The sequence below is a fragment of the Vulpes vulpes genome, chromosome 6 (genome assembly GCF_048418805.1).
Source record: "Vulpes vulpes isolate BD-2025 chromosome 6, VulVul3, whole genome shotgun sequence".
Lineage (NCBI taxonomy): Eukaryota > Metazoa > Chordata > Mammalia > Carnivora > Canidae > Vulpes > Vulpes vulpes.
In genome coordinates, this window is record NC_132785.1 from 122,908,996 (window position 1) to 122,929,455 (window position 20,460).

Genomic DNA, 20,460 nt, shown 5'->3' on the forward strand with positions numbered 1-20,460 from the left:
CAAGACCATTGTCTTGGGATTCTCTTCTGCTTCCCATGCCTGCTTCTCCCAGGCCTCCTGGTGTGTACAATACTGAGAGAAGGCAGGATGCCAACAATACCCGGCTGTGTCCCATCAGGTGGCAGAGGACTCTTTCCAAAACAAGGCAAGGTGGCACCTTTCTGGCAAATAAAGCAAGATGGAGCCAGTGGCTCAAATATACACGCCCAAGCTCACCCTCTCACCTTGTTGATGTCAAGGTTAGTTGACATGTGCAGAGTGTGAGACAAGAGCTCCCTATGGAAAAACTGAAGATGGACAATTTATGATGGCCTTGGCATTTACTTAGGACATCCATCCATAGGACATCTGAGTCAAAGACCAGGAAGTGGGTCAAGCAGGCCAATGCTTGAAGAACACACTGAAAAGAGCAAAGACCTGGAGCCCCAGGAGTGAATCAAAGAGTAAGTCTGTTAACTAGTAAACTAAGAATAGCAGCTATTTTATCAAGCACATTCTATGAGCAGCACTTTTCATGGATCTTCTCATTTAACATTCATAAAAAAAATCCTATGATGTACTATTATTTTTCTTACTTTACAAATAAAACTTTGAATTCCAGGTCCTGAGATATCTCCACTACAACACCCAGACCTAGGCATGGAGATGCCACATGTCAAATCACAGCAGAGTGTTCAGATATGGAAAATTCCATACACTTTAGCTATCCTGCTTCAACAAGAGAACTCTCCTTTTATCTATATGCTAAATATTAATAGCCCCCAACCAACACATATACACACAAAATTCCACATTTTAAAAAAATCAAATAAAATCAAATCAGATCCAGCTCTGAGTTCTTCTCATAGAAGTTTCTAAGAAGTTTCTAATATCTAACACTGGAAGACTCCCTCTTTCCCCTTTCAGTTAATTTTTTTTAATTTTTTTTTAATTTTTATTTATTTATGATAGTCACAGAGAGAGAGAGAGAGAGAGAGAGAGGCAGAGACATAGGCAGAGGGAGAAGCAGGCTCCATGCACCGGGAGCCCGATGTGGGATTCAATCCCGGGTCTCCAGGATCGCGCCCTGGGCAAAAGGCAGGCGCCAAACTGCTCCGCCACCCAGGGATCCCCTCCCCTTTCAGTTAGACCAGAAACCCCAAGGCTTACTCAGACCACAAAATCTGAGGAGAGACCTAGCTCCCTACTTCATGGTATCTTTGTTCATCATCACCAAGGACAGAGGCTGTTTTTAGGAAGAGAGCTCAGGCATCTCCACTTTGGGAATATGCAAACTCTGACCTTTTCCAGTCTCACAGCCACTGCATACTCATCCTCAAAGCTCAGAAATAAACAGCCCCTCCCTCTATGAGAAGAACCATCTCAATTGTGAAATACAAAAGCCATTGAATCATATTTGAGCCAAGGGAGTCCCCACCTTGGAACTCAAAGCCTGGCTGTCCATCCTGCTGGGGTAAGGAAGGGGACAAATCCCTCTTCACTCTTATTGAAGTATCCCCAGCACCCCAACAAGCCAGAAAACATCTAATTTCTCAAGCACTCACCCTGTCACATCTGTTTTACCCACTGGGCTTCTTTGAATGGAGCACACCATAGCTAAAAACAAAATGGTTGAGAGAACTGGAAAATGTTTGCATTTTACAGATGAGCAACCAAGTTTCCCCAAGGTCTCTGGACTTATAGAAAGCTCATCAGAGTTTCAAAAGTTGCCTCACTCTGGATTCAAAAGCTCAATGATTGCTAGATCTTGATTTCTAAAAACGAGTCACACTGAAGGAAGCCAAAGCTTCTTTGAAAAATGTCTGGCTCAGGCTGGGACAAAAACTGTGTGACAGGGTCTATAACATCAAATCGTGTCTCAATAATATGTAAGTGCTAGGAAGAAGAAAGAAAGAAAGAGAAAGAAAGAAAGAAAGAAAGAAAGAAAGAAAGAAAGAAAGAAAGAAAAAAGGACACAGAAACCAAAGTGAACCAACTTGAAGGGGTTTCCAATGGACAAATCTGAGACAATGTGAATATCAAAATAAAGTAGTTGCTCTGCACTAAATTATGTCCCTCCAAATGTATATATTGGAGCCCTAAACCAAGAAGATGAGGGCTTGGGAGGTAATCAGGATTAGATGAGATTATAAGGATAGGCTCTCATGATGAGATCAGTGCTCTTATAAAAAAAGACACCAAACACGCTATCTATCTCACCACGTAAGGACACAGCTAGAGGGTGGTCATCTGTGACCCTGAAAATGGGGCCTGACCAGACACAGAATCAGATGACACCTTGATCTGGGACTTCCAGCCTCTGTAACTGTGAGTAATACATTTCTGTTGTTTATAAACCACCCAGTCTATGGTATTTTGTTATAGCAAGCCAAGCAGACTAAGCTACCACCTAAGAAATATTCTACAAAACAAAAATGCCAATGTCAAGAAAAACAAAGATAAAACTCATGAGCCACTCCAGGCTAGAGGAGGTGAAAAAGCAAGTAAAATTAAATACAATGTTTAATACCAAAACAGGATCCTGGGTTAGCATAAAAATGACCAAAAGTCATTGACACAATTGATGAAATCTGAATAAATCTTATAAATTAAATAATAATATTTAGGTCAGCCCAGGTGGCTCAGCAGTTTAGCACTGCCTTTGGCCCAAGGCAAGATCCTGGAAACCCGGGATCGAGTCCCATGTTGGGCTCCCTGCAGGGAGCCTGCTTCTCCCTCTGCCTGTGTCTCTGCCTCTCTCTCTGTGTGTCTCTCATGAATAAAAAATAAAATCTTTAAAAAATAATAATAATATTTAATATGTCTGATTTTGATCATCATACTAAAGAAATATTCTTGTTATTAAAAACACACAATAAATTTTTGTGAGTTAGAGATGCACAATACCTGCAACCTTAATCTCAAATAGTCCAGAAAAAAATGAATAATTTGGATATATATATAGAGAGAGGGAATAATAAAGCTAATGCAACAAAATGTTAGTCAATGGTGAATCTGGGTGCCTTATGGGAGTGCTTCACAGAATTCTTGTGATTTTTTGGTATTTGAAATGATATCAAGATTAAGAACTACCCTCTAGACTCAAAGATAATTATGTTCACTCATATACATCCCATATGGGAGGAGGAGAGCTAAATTCAGTCAAGCAGTGAAGATTTCCACACCCCAGTGGCTAACTAGGTCCACATTTCTGTTGGGTTCACACAGCTATGGAAATATTGCAGTTAGTGGCGGGGGTTTTCTGAGTTATTCACATGGAGCTGGAGGATGAAGAATGCTGAAGACGATATCCTTAGAGAAACCCCCAGGGCACTTTTATCCCAAATGCCCTCACCCCAAGAATCAGCTTGAGTTCTTATATGTCAAGACTCTTTCTACTGTAGTGGCAGAAATTCAATTAAAGCAGGCTAGCAAAAGAGATTTACTGGCTCACTTTAGCTGCAGGTTCCAGGGCTTCAGAGTTCCAGGGGCTCAGAGGCTGTTGTCAAAAGTCTGTCTCACTGTGTCTTCCCATTCTGGTTACATCTGCCTTCAGGCAGGCTCTCCCTTCATAGGAGCAAGATGCTACCAGCAGCTCTAGACTCGCCTTCCGCCTCCTTCGTGGCCTCAGGGGAAAGGGAACCTCTTTTTCCCTAGTGGTTTCAGAGGAAATACTTGCTTGACTTTTATTAGAATAATGTGTCTATCCCTGATGGACTCTGGGTTGTAATCACTGATTGTCTAGGTTTTAGATCATGGAGCAACCCCTAAGGCTGAGAAGGTGAGTGGTGGAGAAGCTGTCATCTGATCAAGTCTGTGTGAGAGCTGGGAAGGGCTTCTCCCCCACAGGAAAAAACAGGGGGCCAAGAGGAGAAAAGGCAAGGATGGGTTGATGGCGGTGGGGGTAAAAGCAACATGTCAACTCCACCCTACACTTCGACTCTCCAACTTGCACATACCACAGCCTCCCGTATCTTCAAAATGTCTCCACCTGAGGATCCCTGGGTGGCTCAGGAGTTTAGCACCTGCCTTTGGCTCAGGGCATGATCCTGGGGTCCCGGGATTGAGTCTCATATCAGGCTCCCTGCATGAAGCCTGCTTCTCCCTCTGCCTGTGTCTCTGCCTGCCTCTCTCTCTCTCTCTCTCTGTCTCTCATGAATAAATAAATAAATAAATAAATAAATAAATAAATAAATAAATCTTTTTTAAAAAATGTCTCCACCTACCCGGATGCAACAAAATCATGTACAACCAAACACTGCCCTCTCCCCCTGCCCCAGAGACAACCTAAAGGCATGTCCAGATCCAGATCCAAGTCCATGACCCATGGGTGAATTTCATTAATCTTGATTAGATGTGGGTATGATTTCCAGATGTCCAGCTAATGCACGACTGAATGATAAATTAACTCTCTCTCTCAACATCTCTCTTGTATGGCAGTGGAGACAGGAAAAGAAAAATTGCAACAAAACTCCCGTTGAGAAAAGAAGACAAGGAGAAACCATATAAGACCACCACTTGTTCATATTGTTTACCCTAGGAATACAATACAAGGGCTCCCTCCCGGCAGTGAACAAGTCCTTGGTTGGTCCCTTTGGGCTGCCCCACGTCTGCTCTCTGAGGAGATCCTCCTCATCTGCTGACCTTCTTTGCCGGGTCAAGAAGGACGATTCTTTGAAAGCTGCATGTCTTTGGCAATCCAATTTCCGATTGAGTAGGTTCAAGGCCCTGGGATCGCCTCCAGGGATGAATAGTTCAGGCTTTCAGTTTTCCAGTACAGGGACTTCTCTAGAAGCCCAGTGATCTGACAAGTTTGTTAAGATTCTGGTCTGCTCATTGCAGGGCAAGTCCTCGGACCAGCATCCAAAGTTAGAATTCTGCTTGGGGGTGGGGTGGGGTGGTCCCGGCATCCAGACCACGGCTTGGGAATTTCTACAGATGACAAACAGGCTTCCCCCCGTTCTCTTATCTGACTCTCATCAAATTGTATCACTAGCCATGGGCAGAAAAACTCTCAGAAAGCCAGCTTTTATTCTCCAGCATGTCTGGGGCGGGCCAGCTTCTAGCAAAGCTCATCTCTGTCTTCAAAGTACTGAAGTCCTGCTCCAATATCCTTTTTCCTCCATATCTCTTAAAGTGAGTACCAGTAGGCACGTGGCCCCTGTCCCAGGAGAAGCAAGCTACTCTCCATCAGCTGGTTTGCTCCAAATAACTTCCCCACTGTAGATTTACAAATTCTCATTGCTCCACACCAGTTGTCATTCAGCCGATTCCTCATTTTAGGTTCCATTACTTGCAACACCCCCACGTCTGCTACCAGTTTCAATCCTGAGCCTGATCTTTCGGTTTCAGGACACAACATTCTTATTTATTTTCTCCAGTAGCTGGAAAGTCCAGAAGTCGATGCACCTTCTAGGACCGCAGGATCCAGGTGCTCGAATGATGGCCCTGGGAACTTTCTCTCTTCATCTCTCAGCTCTGCTTCCCTGTGGGTCCGCTTGGGTGGGAAGATGACTGCTGGCCCCTCCAGACCTGCAGCCTACCAGCTTAGCAACCTCACAGAGAGACAGCTTCTCTTTCCAGGTAAAATGCCAGGGGTAACTCTCATCGGACCAACCTGGGATTGCATGTTCGTCCCTGAATCAAATTCCTGAGGTAGCTGAGGGCAGCATCAGTCCTGGCTGAGCCACATGGACAGGGAGGTGAGGACAGGAATGACCCAAGGAAAATGGGGATGTTGTCATCAGAAGAGAGAGAATGGTGGCTGAACAGACACAAATGATGCACTTCCACTCTCAGTTTCTAAACTTCAATCGCAGCTGTACGTGGAGGGCAGCAAGGAAAAAGGAGTGAGCAGTCCTGCACCACCCACTGTGTGCCTTTCATCTGCTTATTTTTTCAACATAAAATTTTGAGCACCTGTTATTACAAAGAATAAGAGCAGCTGACTCTTGTACAGCACCTATTGCGTCCTAGACTTCTTGCTGTTAACTCATTTATACAGCCCACAAGTCTCCAAGGTCAGTCCCATAATTACCATCCCCATCGTCCAAGAAACTGGAGCACAATTCCCGTAGTTCAGTTGGTTGGAGGGCTGGGCATCTATGCTAGTTTCCCAGCACCGCTGGGAAATATATTCTCTGACAGCCCTGGAGTCTAGAAGCCTGAAATCAAGGTGTCAGCAGAATTGTACTCCTTCTGTGAGTCTGGGCGGACCTCCTTTTCTCTTCCCAGCTGCTGGTGGCTGCCGGCGGTCCTTGGGCTTCCTTGGCTTGCCGCTGTGTGGCTTCCTCTGCCCCATCGTCACATGACCCTGGTCTCTTCTTATAAGGACACAGTCACATTGGATTAAGACCCACCTTAATGACCATATTTTAGCTTAATGACATCTTGCAAGACCCTTCTTTTAGGTAAGGGCACTTTCACAGGTCCTGGAAATTAGGACTTCAACATATTTGGGTGTGTGTGTGTGTGGAGGGGGGACACAATTTAATCCATAACATCCAAGCCAGGCCTGGTCCCAGAGTCCTCTTGTTATCTCTGGGCTCAGGTCTGGGAGACAGCTCCAGTGGACCCAGAAGTGAGGATGCCAGGTGTGTACCTTCCAGGAACTTTCACGGAGTGGGAGGCCATGGGGTGGGCAGCGAGCGCTCTGATGAGCGTGGGCACAGAAACCAGGCACCACCTGTTCCCCAGATGATTCCTGGAGGAGAGGATGTCTGCATGGAGCCATGAGGGATGAGCAGGATGTAGGCAGGAGGGGCAGGGATGGGAGGGAGGAACAGGTTCCAGGCAGAAGGGAGCAGGACAAAGGTTTGGAGAGAGAGGGAACAGGTCTTGTCTGGATTTGTCATAACAGTTCAGCAGGACCAGAGCAGAGAAGTCAGAGGGAAATTCAAAAGAGGAATCTGAGGACTGCAGGGGCAGACCCAGAGTGTCACAAGAAGCCACGCGAGAGCATATGCCGGGCTCTGTCCCATAGAGGTGCTGATTTCTATGAAGTTCCCGCTGTCCTGTGGGGTCGGTGATATTAGCTCAATTTGACACAATGAAGGAATCGAGGCTCCCAGAGATCACAGCTGTCTAGATAGAGGCAGAGGCCAAATGTGGCTGGGCTCTGAGCCTGGAAGTCCCCTGAGGACCCCTCTTATTCCCCGGGGTGTAGGGATGTGAATGGGGGGGCAGTGAACAAATCACCAAGCCAACTGCTGAGTTCAAGTCCTGCCCCTCTGCTCATCAGCTCAAGACTTTGGGGGAAGTTGCTTCCGCTCCCTGAACGGTGCCTCCCACACTCAGACACCTCGCCCTGGCAGGGCTGCTGCCTGGAGTGGCCAAGAAGTGGACACAAAGGAGCTTGGGAAAGAGATGTGCGGAAAAATGGGAGCAGCCTGGTGACAGCATGATTACTATCATCATCGTCCTTGTGACTTAATGGAAGAGGATGGGAAGCAGCTGCCCGGGCAGGCCGAGCTGGAGGAAGAAGCGTCCTTGGGTGGCGGGTGGCGTCACAGGCCTGCCACCCTCCCCAGCAGACCCGCGCGTCCCCCACCATTTCCTCCCGATGCAATCAGCGCTTTAATTAAAATCAGTTCATCAGACTCTAGAGGCACAGCCAACAAAGGAAGCAGAAACAGCAATTACCTTCTGGAGGCGGTGCCTGGCGCTGTGGAAGTTTCCTATGGAGAGAAGCAAGTGGCGGTGGCCTGGCAAGAAGGGGGAGAGGGAGACCCTTCCCTCTGTGTGCGTGAGAGACCCAGGCAGGGTGCTAGGATTTCTGAGTAAGCATTCCGTCCCAGCTCCCCGGGGAGGACCCCGTCCCCGCCTGGGAAGTCAGGGTGGGGCAGGTGGCTGCCTTCCCCAGACAGCCCAAGAAGCAAGGCTGGACTTGAAATGCCTCTGTTTGGTTTACTTGGGAAGCTGGGGACTTATTATGGTTAAAATTGCCCCCGGGGCTGGACACCCCCCCCTTGTCTGTTCTTCTGTTTGCTCATCCAGCCCATCCCTGAAGGCCACAGAGCTGGCCCAGACCCCTCCACCCTCCTGCACCCCACCCCAGTGCCACAGCAGCTCTGGCCAGGACTCCTCAACAGAAATAGAATGCAAGTTCATTTGGGGAATATAAAAAATAGTGAAAGGGAATAAAGGGGAAAGGAGAAAAAATAGGTGGGAAATATCAGAAAGGGAGACAGAACATGAAGACTTCTAACTCTGGGAAACGAACTAGGGGTGGTGGAAGGGGAGGTGGGCAGGGGGTGGGGGTACTGGGTGATGGGCACTGGGGTGGGGGGCACTTGATGGGATGAGCACTGGGTGATATGCTATATGTTGGCAAATTAAAGTCCAATAAAAAGTAAATTTATATATAAAAAAAGAAATAGAATGCAAGGCACATACACAACTTGAATTTTTCTAGCAGCTATGTTTTATTTTTTTTTTATTTTTATTTCTTTTAGCAGCCATGTTTTAAAAAGGCAAAAAAGAAAACAGGTGGGATCGATTTTAATCATACATTTTATTTGGCCCAGTGTATCCAAAGTGTTGTCATTTCAACATGCAATCAATATTGAAAATCATTAATTTTTTTATACGAAGTTTCCAAAATCCTGTATTTTGCACTCCTATCTCAAATCAGACTTGCCGCATTTCTTTTTCTTTCTCTTTTCTTTTGAGTACGCTTGACACACAGTGTTACATTCGTTTCAGGTATGCAACATGGTGACTCAACATCTCCATATGTGATGCTATGTTTGCTACAGCTGTAGCTGCCATCTGTCACCGCACAACACTAATGACAATATCCCTGACTATGTTCCCTGTGCTGTGCCTTTCACTCCCATGACTTACTGATTCCCTAACTGGAAGCCTGCATCTCCCACCCCTCCTTCACCCATTTTGCCCATCGTCTCTGGCAACCATCGATTTGTTCTCTATATTTTATACATCTGGTTCTGCTCTTTGTTTATTCACCGGATTTGATTTTTAGATCCCACATATACGTGAAATCGTATGGTCTTTGTCTTTCTCAGTCTGACTTATTTCATTAGCAGAATGCTCTTTAAGTCCATTCATGCTGGGCAGCCCGGGGGGCTCAGCGGTTTAGAGCCGCCTTCGGCCCAGAGTGTGATCCTGGAGACCCAGGATCGAGTCCCACATCGGCCTCCCTGCATGGAGCCTGCTTCTCCCTCTGCCTGTGTCCCTGCCTCTCTCTCTCTGTGCTTCTTATGAATAAATAAATAAAATCTTTTTAAAAAAGTCCATTCATGTTGTCACAAATGGCAAGATCTCATTCTTTTTTGTGGCTGAGTAATCTCCCGTGATGTATATACATCACATCTTCTTTATCCATTCATCTATCAATGGATACTTGGGTTGGTTCCATATCTTGGCATTTGTAAATAATGCTGCAATAAACACAAGGGGGCATATATCTTTTCAAATCAGTATTCTCATTTTTGGGTAAATCCCAGTAGTCGAATTACTGGATTGCATGGTATTTCTATTTTTAATTTTTTGAGGAACCTCCACACTGTTTTCCACAGTGGTTGCATCATTTGCATTCCCACCAACAGCGCACAAGGGTTCTTTTTCCCCCACATCCTTGCCAAAGCTTGTTATTTCTTGTCTTGTCATTCTGACAGGTGCAAAGTGATATTTCACTGTAGGTTTGATTTGTATTTCCCTGATGATTAGTGGTATTGAGCATGTTTTCATGTGTCTGTTGGCCATCTGTATGTCTCCTTTGGAAAGATGTTCTTCAGGTCCTCCGCCCATTTTTAATCAGATTGATTTATTAGCATTGAGTTGTGTAAGTTCTTTATGTATTTTGGATATTATGCTCTTATCAGATTTATCATTTGCAAATATCTTTTCCCATTCAGTAGGCTGCTTTTTCATTTTGCAGATGGTTCCCTTCACTGTGCAGAAGCATTTTATTTTGAAGTAGTCCTAAGAGTTTATTTTTGCTTTTGTCTCCCTGGCCCTAGGAGACGTATTTAGAAAAATGTTGCTATAGTTGATGGCAGAGAAATTACTATGTTTTCTTCTAGGAGTTTGGGGTTTCAGGTCTCACATTTAGGTCTTTAATCTTTTTTGAACTAATTTTGTATATGATATAAGAAAGTAGCCCAGTTCCATTCTTTAGCACGTAGCTGTCCATTTTCCCCCAATGTCATTTATTGAAGAGACTGTGTTTTCCCCCATTGCATGTTCTTGCCTCTTTTGTTGAAGATTAATTGGCCATATAATTTCCAGTTTCTTTCTCAGCTCTGCTTTCTATTCCTCTAATCTATGTGTCTATTTCTGTGTCAGAACCATACTGTTTTGATTATGATACCTGGAATTGTGATACCTCAAGCTTTGTTCCTCTTTCTCAAGATTGCTTTGGCTATTTGAGGTCTTTCGGAGTTCTGTACAAATTTTAGTATTATTTGTTCTAGTTCTGTGAAAAATGCTATTGGTATTTTGATAGGGATTACATTAAACCTGTAGAATGTCTTGGTTGGTATGGACATTTTAACAATACTCATTCTTCCAATCCATGACCACTGGTTTATGTCCTCTTCAATTTCTTTCATCAGTGCTTTATAGTTCTCAGAGTACAAGTGTTTCACCTCCTTAGTGAAGTTAATTCCTAGGTATGTTATTCTTTTTGGTGCAATTGTAAACGAGATCGCTTTTTAAATTTCTCTTTCCACTATTTCGTTATTAGTGTGTAGAAACGTAACTATCTCTGGGTATTAATTCTGCATCCTGAAACTCCACTGAACTCATTTATTACTTCTAATAGTTTTTCGGGGGAGTCTTTAGGGTTTTTGATGTACAGTATTAGGTCATCTGCAAAGAAGGCCAATTTAACTTTTTCTTTATCTTACTTTTCTTGTCTGATTGCTGTGCTTACTGCCCATATTTCGAGGGCTCAGTAGCCACATGTGGCCAGTGGCTACTGTACTGGACAGTGCAGGTCTGTACTGTGTTAATGCTGGGTGACAGTCATCCTCATTTATCAACCAGGTACATCTCCCTCCTGTGGAACTAGAATGTAGTGAGGATGTATTCACCTGCCAGAGAGCCTGGCACAGTGCCTGGCTCTCGGTAGGAGCTTCATCATTGTTTTGGAGTGAATAAATGATTCATCATGAGGGTCTCTCAGCCCTCATAATATGAAACAGTGCTAGGAGATGTGGGCATGGCAATGGCCCAGGAGTCCTGTTCCCATCTTGTGGAAGCCCTGCACCAAAGAAGAAACAATGCCTCCAACAGGTGAGCTTCTAGCATCTGGCATTCACTTATTTTAAATATCAGCCCTGATGTGTGTGCACCAGCAAAGGAAAGCAGGTAAGTCCATGGGGTAGGGGTGGGGAAGAGTTGGGGGCTGGAGGGAGACCTTCCATTTCCTATATTGCCCTACTTAATTTCATCCATTTGTTTAGTCAACTATAAATGCTTATTAGCTCATTAGTTTGTTCATTTAGGAAATGTTCCCAGGGCACTTCATTTAAGCCAGGTATTTGCCAGGTGCTGGTGAGTTTCTTGAATAAATAAGAAATCATCCTATCTCTTGTTCTGTAATCCTCAGTGGACTTGTTCTAGCAGAACCAATGTTTAAACTAGAATAAACAAGCAAATGAGCAACCTCCATATAAAACTAACACCTTTCCTATCCCCCCCCCCATGAACATTTTTTTTAAGCTTTATTATTTAAGTGATCTGTACACCCAATGTGGGACTGGAAGTCACAACTCCGAGATCAAAGTTACGTGTTCCTTGGACTGAGCCAGCCAGGTACCGCATGTGAACTTTAAACTAAGCTTCCATCTCTCCTTCCATTGACAGTACACCTACTATGTGCCAGGTACAGTGCTAGGCCCTCTTCCTACCATCTCATTCAATCTTCCATTTTTAGGGATGAATAAGCTCTGGATCAGGAAAGGTTAGGTAGCTTGCCCGATGGCTTCCAGCTGGCAGGTGGCAGAGCCAAGATGTAAACCTGACTCTCCAGCCTCCCTAAACAGGGGCTTTGGACCCTACTGCAGCTCCCTGTCATTGCTGTGGAAGCTCTGCTCCACTGTCTTCATGTCTTTGAGGCACACAGTGCCTGGCACACAGCAGGTGCTCCGGGAATGCAGACTGAATGGATGAATTGGATATTTAGTAAAGAATTAATGAATTAATTAATTCTTCAAAACTTTGTGATAATTTGTTTTCTCACTGGTCTAACTAAAAATATAGGTCCTTGATAGGCAGGAACCATAGCACAGAAGGCATGTGGACTCTGCAATCAGCTAGATCTGGGTTCAAATCCTGGCTTGGCCCATATTTGCTGAGCCACCTGAGTGAGTTTCTTAATATCTCTGAGGCTGTGTTTTCTGAGCTTTGGAAGCAATGTATGTGAGATTCTATGCCTAGTGTAGTGTCGGTGCTCAGAAAACACCTGGTAAATGGGACGGCACTGAATTGCAATTGATTACAGAGTCTTGGGGAGGGCTGGGGAAGAGAAGGCTTAATTTTGGTTAGAGGAAGATGAGCCGGCGTCAGAGTCATTCAGGAAGCATGTATAATCTCAAATGCATGCCCCCTTCCAGAGAATGAGATTCAGGGGGCACTTGCCTGATAATCCAGACACTGGTGGGATCACTTTTTGAAATGATCACCCTGCGGCATTCAAATGGTCAGAAAAAAAATGTGTCTCGCAGCAAAGGTCGACAGAGGAGGGAGAGTAGAGACAGGCCTCAAAGGACAGCAGGATTTCCTGTGCACTTTGCTGCCTCCACCGCTGCTGGATTTTCTCTGTCCGCTACAGGAAGGGTGGGTCCTAGGCCATCTCTGCCCCTGTGATGTGCCTTGAATAATTGATCAAGTCACTCAGTGAGAAGCTCATGAATTCTTAAACCCTTTTAAGGGCCTCCCAGGAAAGGAGGGCATGCCCTCAAGGGTCACTGTGGCCCTGTGCCCTCTCTATCTAGGTCTCAGATGAGGGGAAATGTTGGGGTTGGGCTCCCCTGCTGTGGCCTTCAGGCCAAAAGCCATTCCAGAAATGGAGTGTTTCCCCTCACAGGATCCCCAATTCTCTGCAAACATGGATTCTACACCAGTACTCGGCAGAAGGGCAGTTTGGAGACTGTTCCCAGGACCCAAATCCTCTAAGTAGACCATGCATAGATACATCTATTTCCTCTATCCCCATTCCAAGCTGCCAGGACCCAGAGCATGAAGGCGACTTAAAACTTGGGATGCTCAGGGCCCTGGCAAATTGCTCCTCCAACAAGTACATAAATTTAAAAAATGGAAAAATGCTATGAAAAAAAATAAGGTTTTTCTGTTTCTGTTTTTTTTTTTTTAAGGATAGATTACTTAAGGTAAGGGAAGGCCTGGAGGAAGTAGCTTTTGAATTGAAACCTGAACCATCAGGGACGCCTGGATGGCTTAGGGGCTGAGTGTCTGCCTTTGGCTCCGGTCCTGATCCTGGGGTCCAGAATGGAGTCCCGCATGGGGCTCCTTGAGGGGAAGCTGTTTCTCCCTCTGCCTATGTCTCTGCTTCTCTCTGTGTGTGTCTCTCATGAATAAACGAATAAAATCTTAAAAAAAAAAAAAAAAGAAAGAAAGAAAGAAAGAAAGAAAGAAAGAAAGAAAGAAAGAAGAAAGAAAGAAACCTGAACCATCAAAGGAATATCTGGAGAAAGACAGCCAGCCGAAAGCAGAACGAAGAGCAATGACTGTGTCCCTGTAGGGAATCACAGTGAATGAGAGGGTTAGTGGGGTATAAAGGAGTCAGAAGACTGGATCTGGGCAGCCCCCGTGGCGCAGCAGTTTAGCTGCAGCTTAGGGTGTGATCCTAGAGACCTGGGATTGAGTCCCACGTCGGGCTCCCTGCATGAAGCCTGCTTCTCCCTCTGCCTGTGTCTCTGCCTCCCTCTCTCTCTCTCTCTCTGAATAAATAAAATCTTAAAAAAAAAAAAAAAAAAAGAAGAAGAAGAAGAAGACTGGATCTACTGGCCCTTATGAGAGCTCTGGGGAAAAGAGCAAAGATACTCAGCTTTCTGGGTAGACATAGCCCCTTGTCCACACACACAAAATTCTGCAAGAGGAGCATGGCTGAATTTTAACCCCCACTTGCCTGTCTGCCAGGCACCCTTGTGCAGTGTACAATATGCTGAATTATTCTTGGAGGACTTGGGAAGTGTCATTACCTGCCTGTGATAGAACCAGACAGAAGGGGGAAATCAGAGCTCAGTGCTGGCCAGGTTAAATTTGAGATGCCATTAGCCATCCAGCAGAAGTTGCTGAGTAGACAGATGGATGTGCCCATCTGGAGCTCAGGGCAGAGGTCTGGTGTCCTCCCTGGATCATCACACGCTTGGATGAAGTGGCCAAGGAAAAGCCACAGAGTGTTATTTCCGACATGCACATCTGCTTGTGAGGTGCTTACTAGTCCATGGGAGGAGGTGAACAAAGTGCTTTGAAATCAAAGTTTAAGGAGATACTCACTCCCAGGGTCACGTAAGTGCAGAACTGGCACCTGAGAGTGAGTGCCACCTTAAAGTCTGTGTCTTAAATCTAGTCCTGGTTCACCCCCTGTAACTCAATGGAGAAAAGGTAGTCATAACAACTAACAGTGCTGGCACAATCAGACACTCATTTGGGAAAGGAAAAAAGAAAAAGAACTTTATGCTTTCCTTTATACCACATATAAAAGCAAAAATAGATCAGAGACCTGAACATAAAAGCAGGAACTTTGAGACTTTAGGGGGAAAACACAAAGAAAATCTTCATGACCTTGGGGTAGGCAAAGATTGCTTAGGCCACAAAACGCATGGACCATAAAAGAGAAAAAAAACATCAACTGGATTTGATCAAAACTAAGAACTTTTCTTTGACAAAATTCCATTAAGAAAATGAAAAATGCCAGAGGCCCAGAGAGACTGTGTGCAGTATATATATCTGACCTAGAACTTGTTTCCAAAACACGTAAGGAGCTCCTACAACTCCATAGTAAAAAAGGACAATTGATCTAAATTTTTTTTTCAGTGTATAAAAGAGTAGAACAGACCCTTTGCAAAAGAAAAGAGACAAATATCCAAGAGTGAGCAAGTGAAAATGATGTTTGAGATCATCAATCAGGAAAATGCAAATTTAAACCATAATGAAGCACTACTCTACACCCACTAGAACGGCTTCCGTTAACAACAATGCCAAGTGTTGGTAAGAACGTGAAGCAACTGAATTCTCACACACTGTTGGTGGGAATGCGAAATGTATGAGCAATTTGTAAGACAATTTGGCAGTCCATTACAAACACACAAGGAAGCCTTTCCAATCTGAAAGTGGAAACAAGATCTCTACACCAAGACCTGTACCCCAATGTCCAACATTTTTTTAAAAGATCTTATTTATTCATGAGAGACACAGAGAGAATGAGAGGCAGAGACATAGGCAGAGGGGGAAGCAGGCTCCATTCTGGAAGCCTGATATGGGATTCGATCTCAGGACTCCAAGATTACTCTCTGAGCCAAAGGCAGATGCTCAACCGCCGAGCCACCTTGGCATCTCGAATGTTCAACACTTCTGTCTTGATGGCCAAAAGCTTGGAAACAACTCAAGGGTCCATCAGCAGAAGAAAAGCTACAAACAAGAGTGGTCCATCCCCACACAGCAACCTTACTCGGCAATCAGAATGTAACTACCTATATGTGCCACACCACGGACGACTCTTGAAAACCTCACGCTGAAAGAAGGAAGTCAGACAAGGAAAAAATGCAATCTGTAGGAATCCATCTATGTAGAAATCTAGAAAAGACAAATCTTATCTCTAGTGATAGATAAGAATGGCCTCTCTTATCTGAGGCTGGAGGTGGGTGATAGAGGTCGACTACAAGGGAAACAAGAGGGAATTTTAGTGGAATGTTCTACATCTTGATTACAGTTCTGGTTACAAGGGTGTATATATGTACCAAGACCCATCCACCTGGATCTGCACAATAGGTACATTTACGTAAATCATGCACCAATGGAGTGATTTGAATACCTCCATTCAAGCTGTTGTTGACAACCTTTTAAATCCTTTGTTCCTTCTTGTTACTCTGAGTGTGGCAACCTGAGAAGGTTTCCTCTCCTCAAGGGCATTGTGGTTAAATAGTTTGGTTCTGGGTCGGGACATAATAGGCATTAAAAATGGACTCAGGGGGCACCCGGGTAGCTCAGTGGGTTAAGCTGCTGCCTTAGGCTCGGATCATGGTCTCAGGGTTCTGGGATCGAGCCCAGCCTCAGGCTTCCTGCCCAGGAGGGAGTCTGCTTCTCCCTCCCTCTGCCTTTGTGATCTCTCTTGCTCTCAATCTCTCTCCAATAAATGAAATATTTTTAAAGAAGAATGCACTCGGGAATTGGGGTGCATGAGGGAACTGGGACTCAGAGAGGATACCTGTCTAAGGACATAAGAGTCTGATATAGGTATTGACTACAAGGTGTTGCAGGAGGGGAGGGGGAAGTTTGGGTTTCAAAAAATAAAACCAAAACAAGCAAAGAGGCAGACGTCTGTCTGTCACCCTCCCACCTCCTGTCCTGTTTTCAGAGCTGAGTACTGGAGAGGTCAGGGTGCAACCCCCAAGTAAGTCCAGGCCTGCCATGCGGGTAAGGGCACAAACCTCAGGACTGTGGAGCAACTGCCAGGTGAGATGTCCAGGTGAGATGCCCGGGGATGCCTCCCCGCTCCTCCCACCCCCAGGAGCACAGTCTTCACCCAGCCGCGAGGGTGCAGGGGTGCGAGGTCCACCCGGTGCAGGTCTCGCCCCCCCCACCCCGGGTTTGGTGAGGAGCAATGCCAGCAGCTGTCTGCTCTCACTACTCTTAGGGAACCTAGAAGCTCTGCTCGGGAAAGTGAGGCAAGGCAAGGCAATGCAGAACAAGCCGAGCTCGCCTTTAAACCTCCTTTTTGCCCCATTCCAGGGCCGGAAGGACACCAAGAGGCTGGTCCCTGACCCTGATCCCCAAGCCTGGGAGCAAGGCAGGCCAGCCCCTCGCGGCGCCATCCGCCTTGCGCTGTTGGTCCAGGCGGGCTCCCGCTCCCCCACCCCGGCCGGGTGACCCCCGGCCTCAATTTCCCCACTCGGGGCCCCCGGTGCTGGAGGGGAGCCGGAGCGCGCAGGGGTTCCGGCGGGCCCCGCCCTCGGGGTGGGGCTGGGGTGGTCACGTGGGGGCCCCCGAGCCCGCGAAGCCGCCACCCGGGGCTGCTGAGCTGAGGTCGGCGGCGCCGGGGGTCCGGGGCCAGCTGTGCCGGCGGCTGCACCCGCAGGAGCAGGAGCAGGTGCAGCAGGTGCAGCAGGTGCAGCAGCGAGGACCCGCGCGCGGGCGGCACCGGCGACACCATGGATCTGTCCTTTATGGCCGCGCAGGTAACGGGGCGCCCTCCCCGCGCGCCCTGGGCTGCGAAGTTTGGGGAGGTTCGGGGCCACGGGCTCGCCGGAGGTTTCCACCGGGCGGTGGCGCCGCGGGGCTTCCACGTCCCCTGTCCTTTGTCCGGAGCCGGGCATCCCCGACCCGGAGGCGGACGAGCGCGGCGCCCGGGGGTGGGGCGGGCCGTGCGCCCCGAGCGCCCCGGGTGCACCGGTTCCCGGAGCGCGCGGGGCCTGGGGGTGCGGGTCGGCCCCTCCCTGCCGCCCCCCTGCAGGACCCAGGACGCCCCCAAGGCCGTGCAGCCCAGATCCGTGCAAACCCGGCTGGGGTTCGCTGTCCCCTCCCCACCTTCCCGAGGCGCGGGAGACCTCGCCCCCCCACTGTCCCCTAGACCGCAGCCCCTGCAGCCTGAGGAAGGGGGTGAGACCTGCTCTGTGACCAGCCGCGCGCCAGAGCGCAGCGATCCTTTTATCCTTTTATCCTTTTTTTTTTTTTTTTGCTTTGTGCTGAGCCTGTAGCCACCAGTGCCCAACGCGACCATAAGTCTTCCCTTCGCACAGAACAGGTTGCCGATGGCAGGAAAACACAGATGACCTCTCAGCACTGGGCCCTCGCTGAAGGAGGACCCCCTGGAGTTCCGAGCGTTGGCTGGTCCTTACGTTTCTTGGCTCAGCTCTTGAGCTAGAACAAAGGCAGACAGACACCCCCTGGCTCTGCGCTTTGCGGAGCTGCCTGTGGCCTCTCGGGGGCCCAGCGCCGGGGACAGTCTGGCTCCAGGGAAGGCCACGTTTCCTCTAGGAGAAGAAAGCCTCAGTCTGAGCCCCATAATCAACTCAGATCTTGCACCGTCTGAGTCGATTATGTTGGGAGCCCAGAGGTAGGAAGGCCCCCGGAGTTCCCCTCCATCCCCTGCATGTGGGCCAGGAGCCCCACTTGCTGCTGTTTAATTTTCCAGGGAGTGGATTTTAAGACAACGCTTCCCTTTCCCTCCCCCAAATTTCACCCCGATGGAAGCCTGTTGAAAAAGTAGTAGCCAAACCCAGGCTGTATGGACAGCGAGTCCCCGAACAGTCATGGAAGGATGCCGGATCCCCAGGATGGCTCCAGATCCCAGCTCTCTGCAGCCGCTTGTTTAATTTTCCAAAATGTTCTCTGCTTCTGTCAGCTACACTGGTCTTTTTTTGCCTAATTTTCTGTCGCCTGTTCCTAAGCCCATGTTTATAAAAAACTGTCATGCGGGCATCATTTTAGACCGTGGTGACTTTAGCTACAGGATAAGTGGAGCAGCTTCACCAGATTTATTTGGAGGGGACAGAGGAGCTCACACGTCTGTCTCTGCCTGCCCCCTCTGCATCCCACTGAACAGCTTGTGTCCATGGTTACGAGATAAATTGATCACTGCTAACCCCGGGGCTGGCTGGAGCCTCCGCAGTTGCTATGGTAACCTGACAAAATAAACAGGGCTTTGCACCATCTATATAGTCAGAGCTTGCACAGAGCTTGGGTTCTTTTTGTTTTTGTTTTTGTTTTCCTGTCTCTTTTTTGTTTACTCTCAAGTTTTGTGTGGTGATTGTATTCCTGCCAACAGATATCTGGGCATTGATTACATGCCCAGTTCCGAGCGAGTTGCAAGGAACAGAAACGTGATTGCCATCACAGGGGGACAGACGCAGAGGTCTGTTGAGCACCTGCTGTGTGCCAGCCACTTGCACACTTTATTAGAGTGAATCCTTACTAGTCCAGGATGTGGGCCCCGTTTGTTATTCCTCTTTTTACAGATCCGGAAAGCAAACTTCAGAAAGATTAAATAATTTGCCCAGGACACACCATTATTAGGAGGAGGAGCACGCCAGAGCTTCAAATCTGGGGCTGGGTAGTTTTTCACAGCTGCTGGGGTTTCCTCCTTTACTGCTCCACCCTGAGAAGGACATGCTCTAAGGGACGGGGGACATATCTAAAGATGAGTCATCTCTTCTGCTTCTTCCAGGAAATGGTCTCACAGGGTGCGTTGCTTTCTGATGTTGCTCTGTCCTCCTCATCAACCACGAGAGTGGGAACTTTTGCTCTTTATCTGCAGCACTGAGTGCTTGGCCGCGGGGAGTGCTCACCATGTGGTAAGCACCACCATGAGAGTGGAGTGACCACCAGGTGCAGGTCATCCAGCTGCTGTCCCCACACATCAGCAGTGGACAATTTTAATGGGGAAATGTTAATGCCTCCATCTACTTGTTCGGCAAAAGTTGGGTACCTGCCTTGTGCCAAGCTCCGTGCCAGGCCCCAGGACTGGGGTGCTGGTGACCAAGTGGAATAGGGTATAGGTTTTCTTTCTGGGTGCTTCCAGAGGACTGGGATGGGATGGGCCAGGCTATGCCCAGCAAAGGGAATCCATCAGGGCTGGGTGGACCAAGACGCTTGGCACATAGTAGGCTTTCAGCAAGTTTCTGTTAGATGATTGGATGGGGGTGAGACAAGATGGATGTGTGTGGTGAAAAGACAAGAACAGGGAAACAGTGCGTTCAAGGAGTCACACCCCCCCCACCCCCCAAACACCTGTCATCCTCAGGACTTTGAGGACGTCAGTCGGATGGAGTCGAACTACAGACAGATCTTCCCTGGTGGATTCTAGGCAGAGAGGCAGGAGGGAGGGAGGCCTGGAATATAGGCACAGACTCTGCCAGGAAGAGGGAAGGTAGGGGCATGGGACAGCTGGGACAGGGGGCCAGCGCCAGGTCACAGAGGTGCTGACTGTTGAGTGGGAAGTCTACATTAATCAGTGGGAAGTGGGAGCCATTGCAGGTTGTGGAGCAGGGAGTGGTTATAACTGAAGTAGTGCTTTGGGAAGATCCCAGCCCCAGCGGAGCCCAGAAGCATGAGGAGGCAGGAGTGGAGCTGGAAGTGCACACCTGCTTGATCAATTAGCTTGATTAATTGAATGAAACCAGCTTTTTGTGACTCCAAAAGCTTCTCTCCCTCCTCAGTCTCATGAACTGTGATTCCTGCTTCCAGTTTTCAAAGACTCAGAGAACATAAGCCTTTCAGAAAGGTTTGCCTCTCAAAGGCTGAGCATTACAAGGACACCCTTTATAGAAGGAGAGG

General features: G+C 47.4%; 1 protein-coding gene across 1 annotated transcript in view; it reads left to right on the top strand.

Moving 5' to 3' along the window:
• Positions 1-17,162: 17,162 nt before the first annotated feature.
• C6H14orf132 (chromosome 6 C14orf132 homolog) overlaps positions 17,163-20,460 on the top strand; it is a 50,207-nt gene continuing 46,909 nt past the window's right edge. The window contains exon 1 of the mRNA XM_025982597.2: positions 17,163-17,363. Within this exon, the coding sequence (XP_025838382.1) occupies positions 17,337-17,363 (27 nt within the window). The 5' untranslated portion in view covers positions 17,163-17,336. The remainder of the gene's footprint in view (positions 17,364-20,460) is intronic.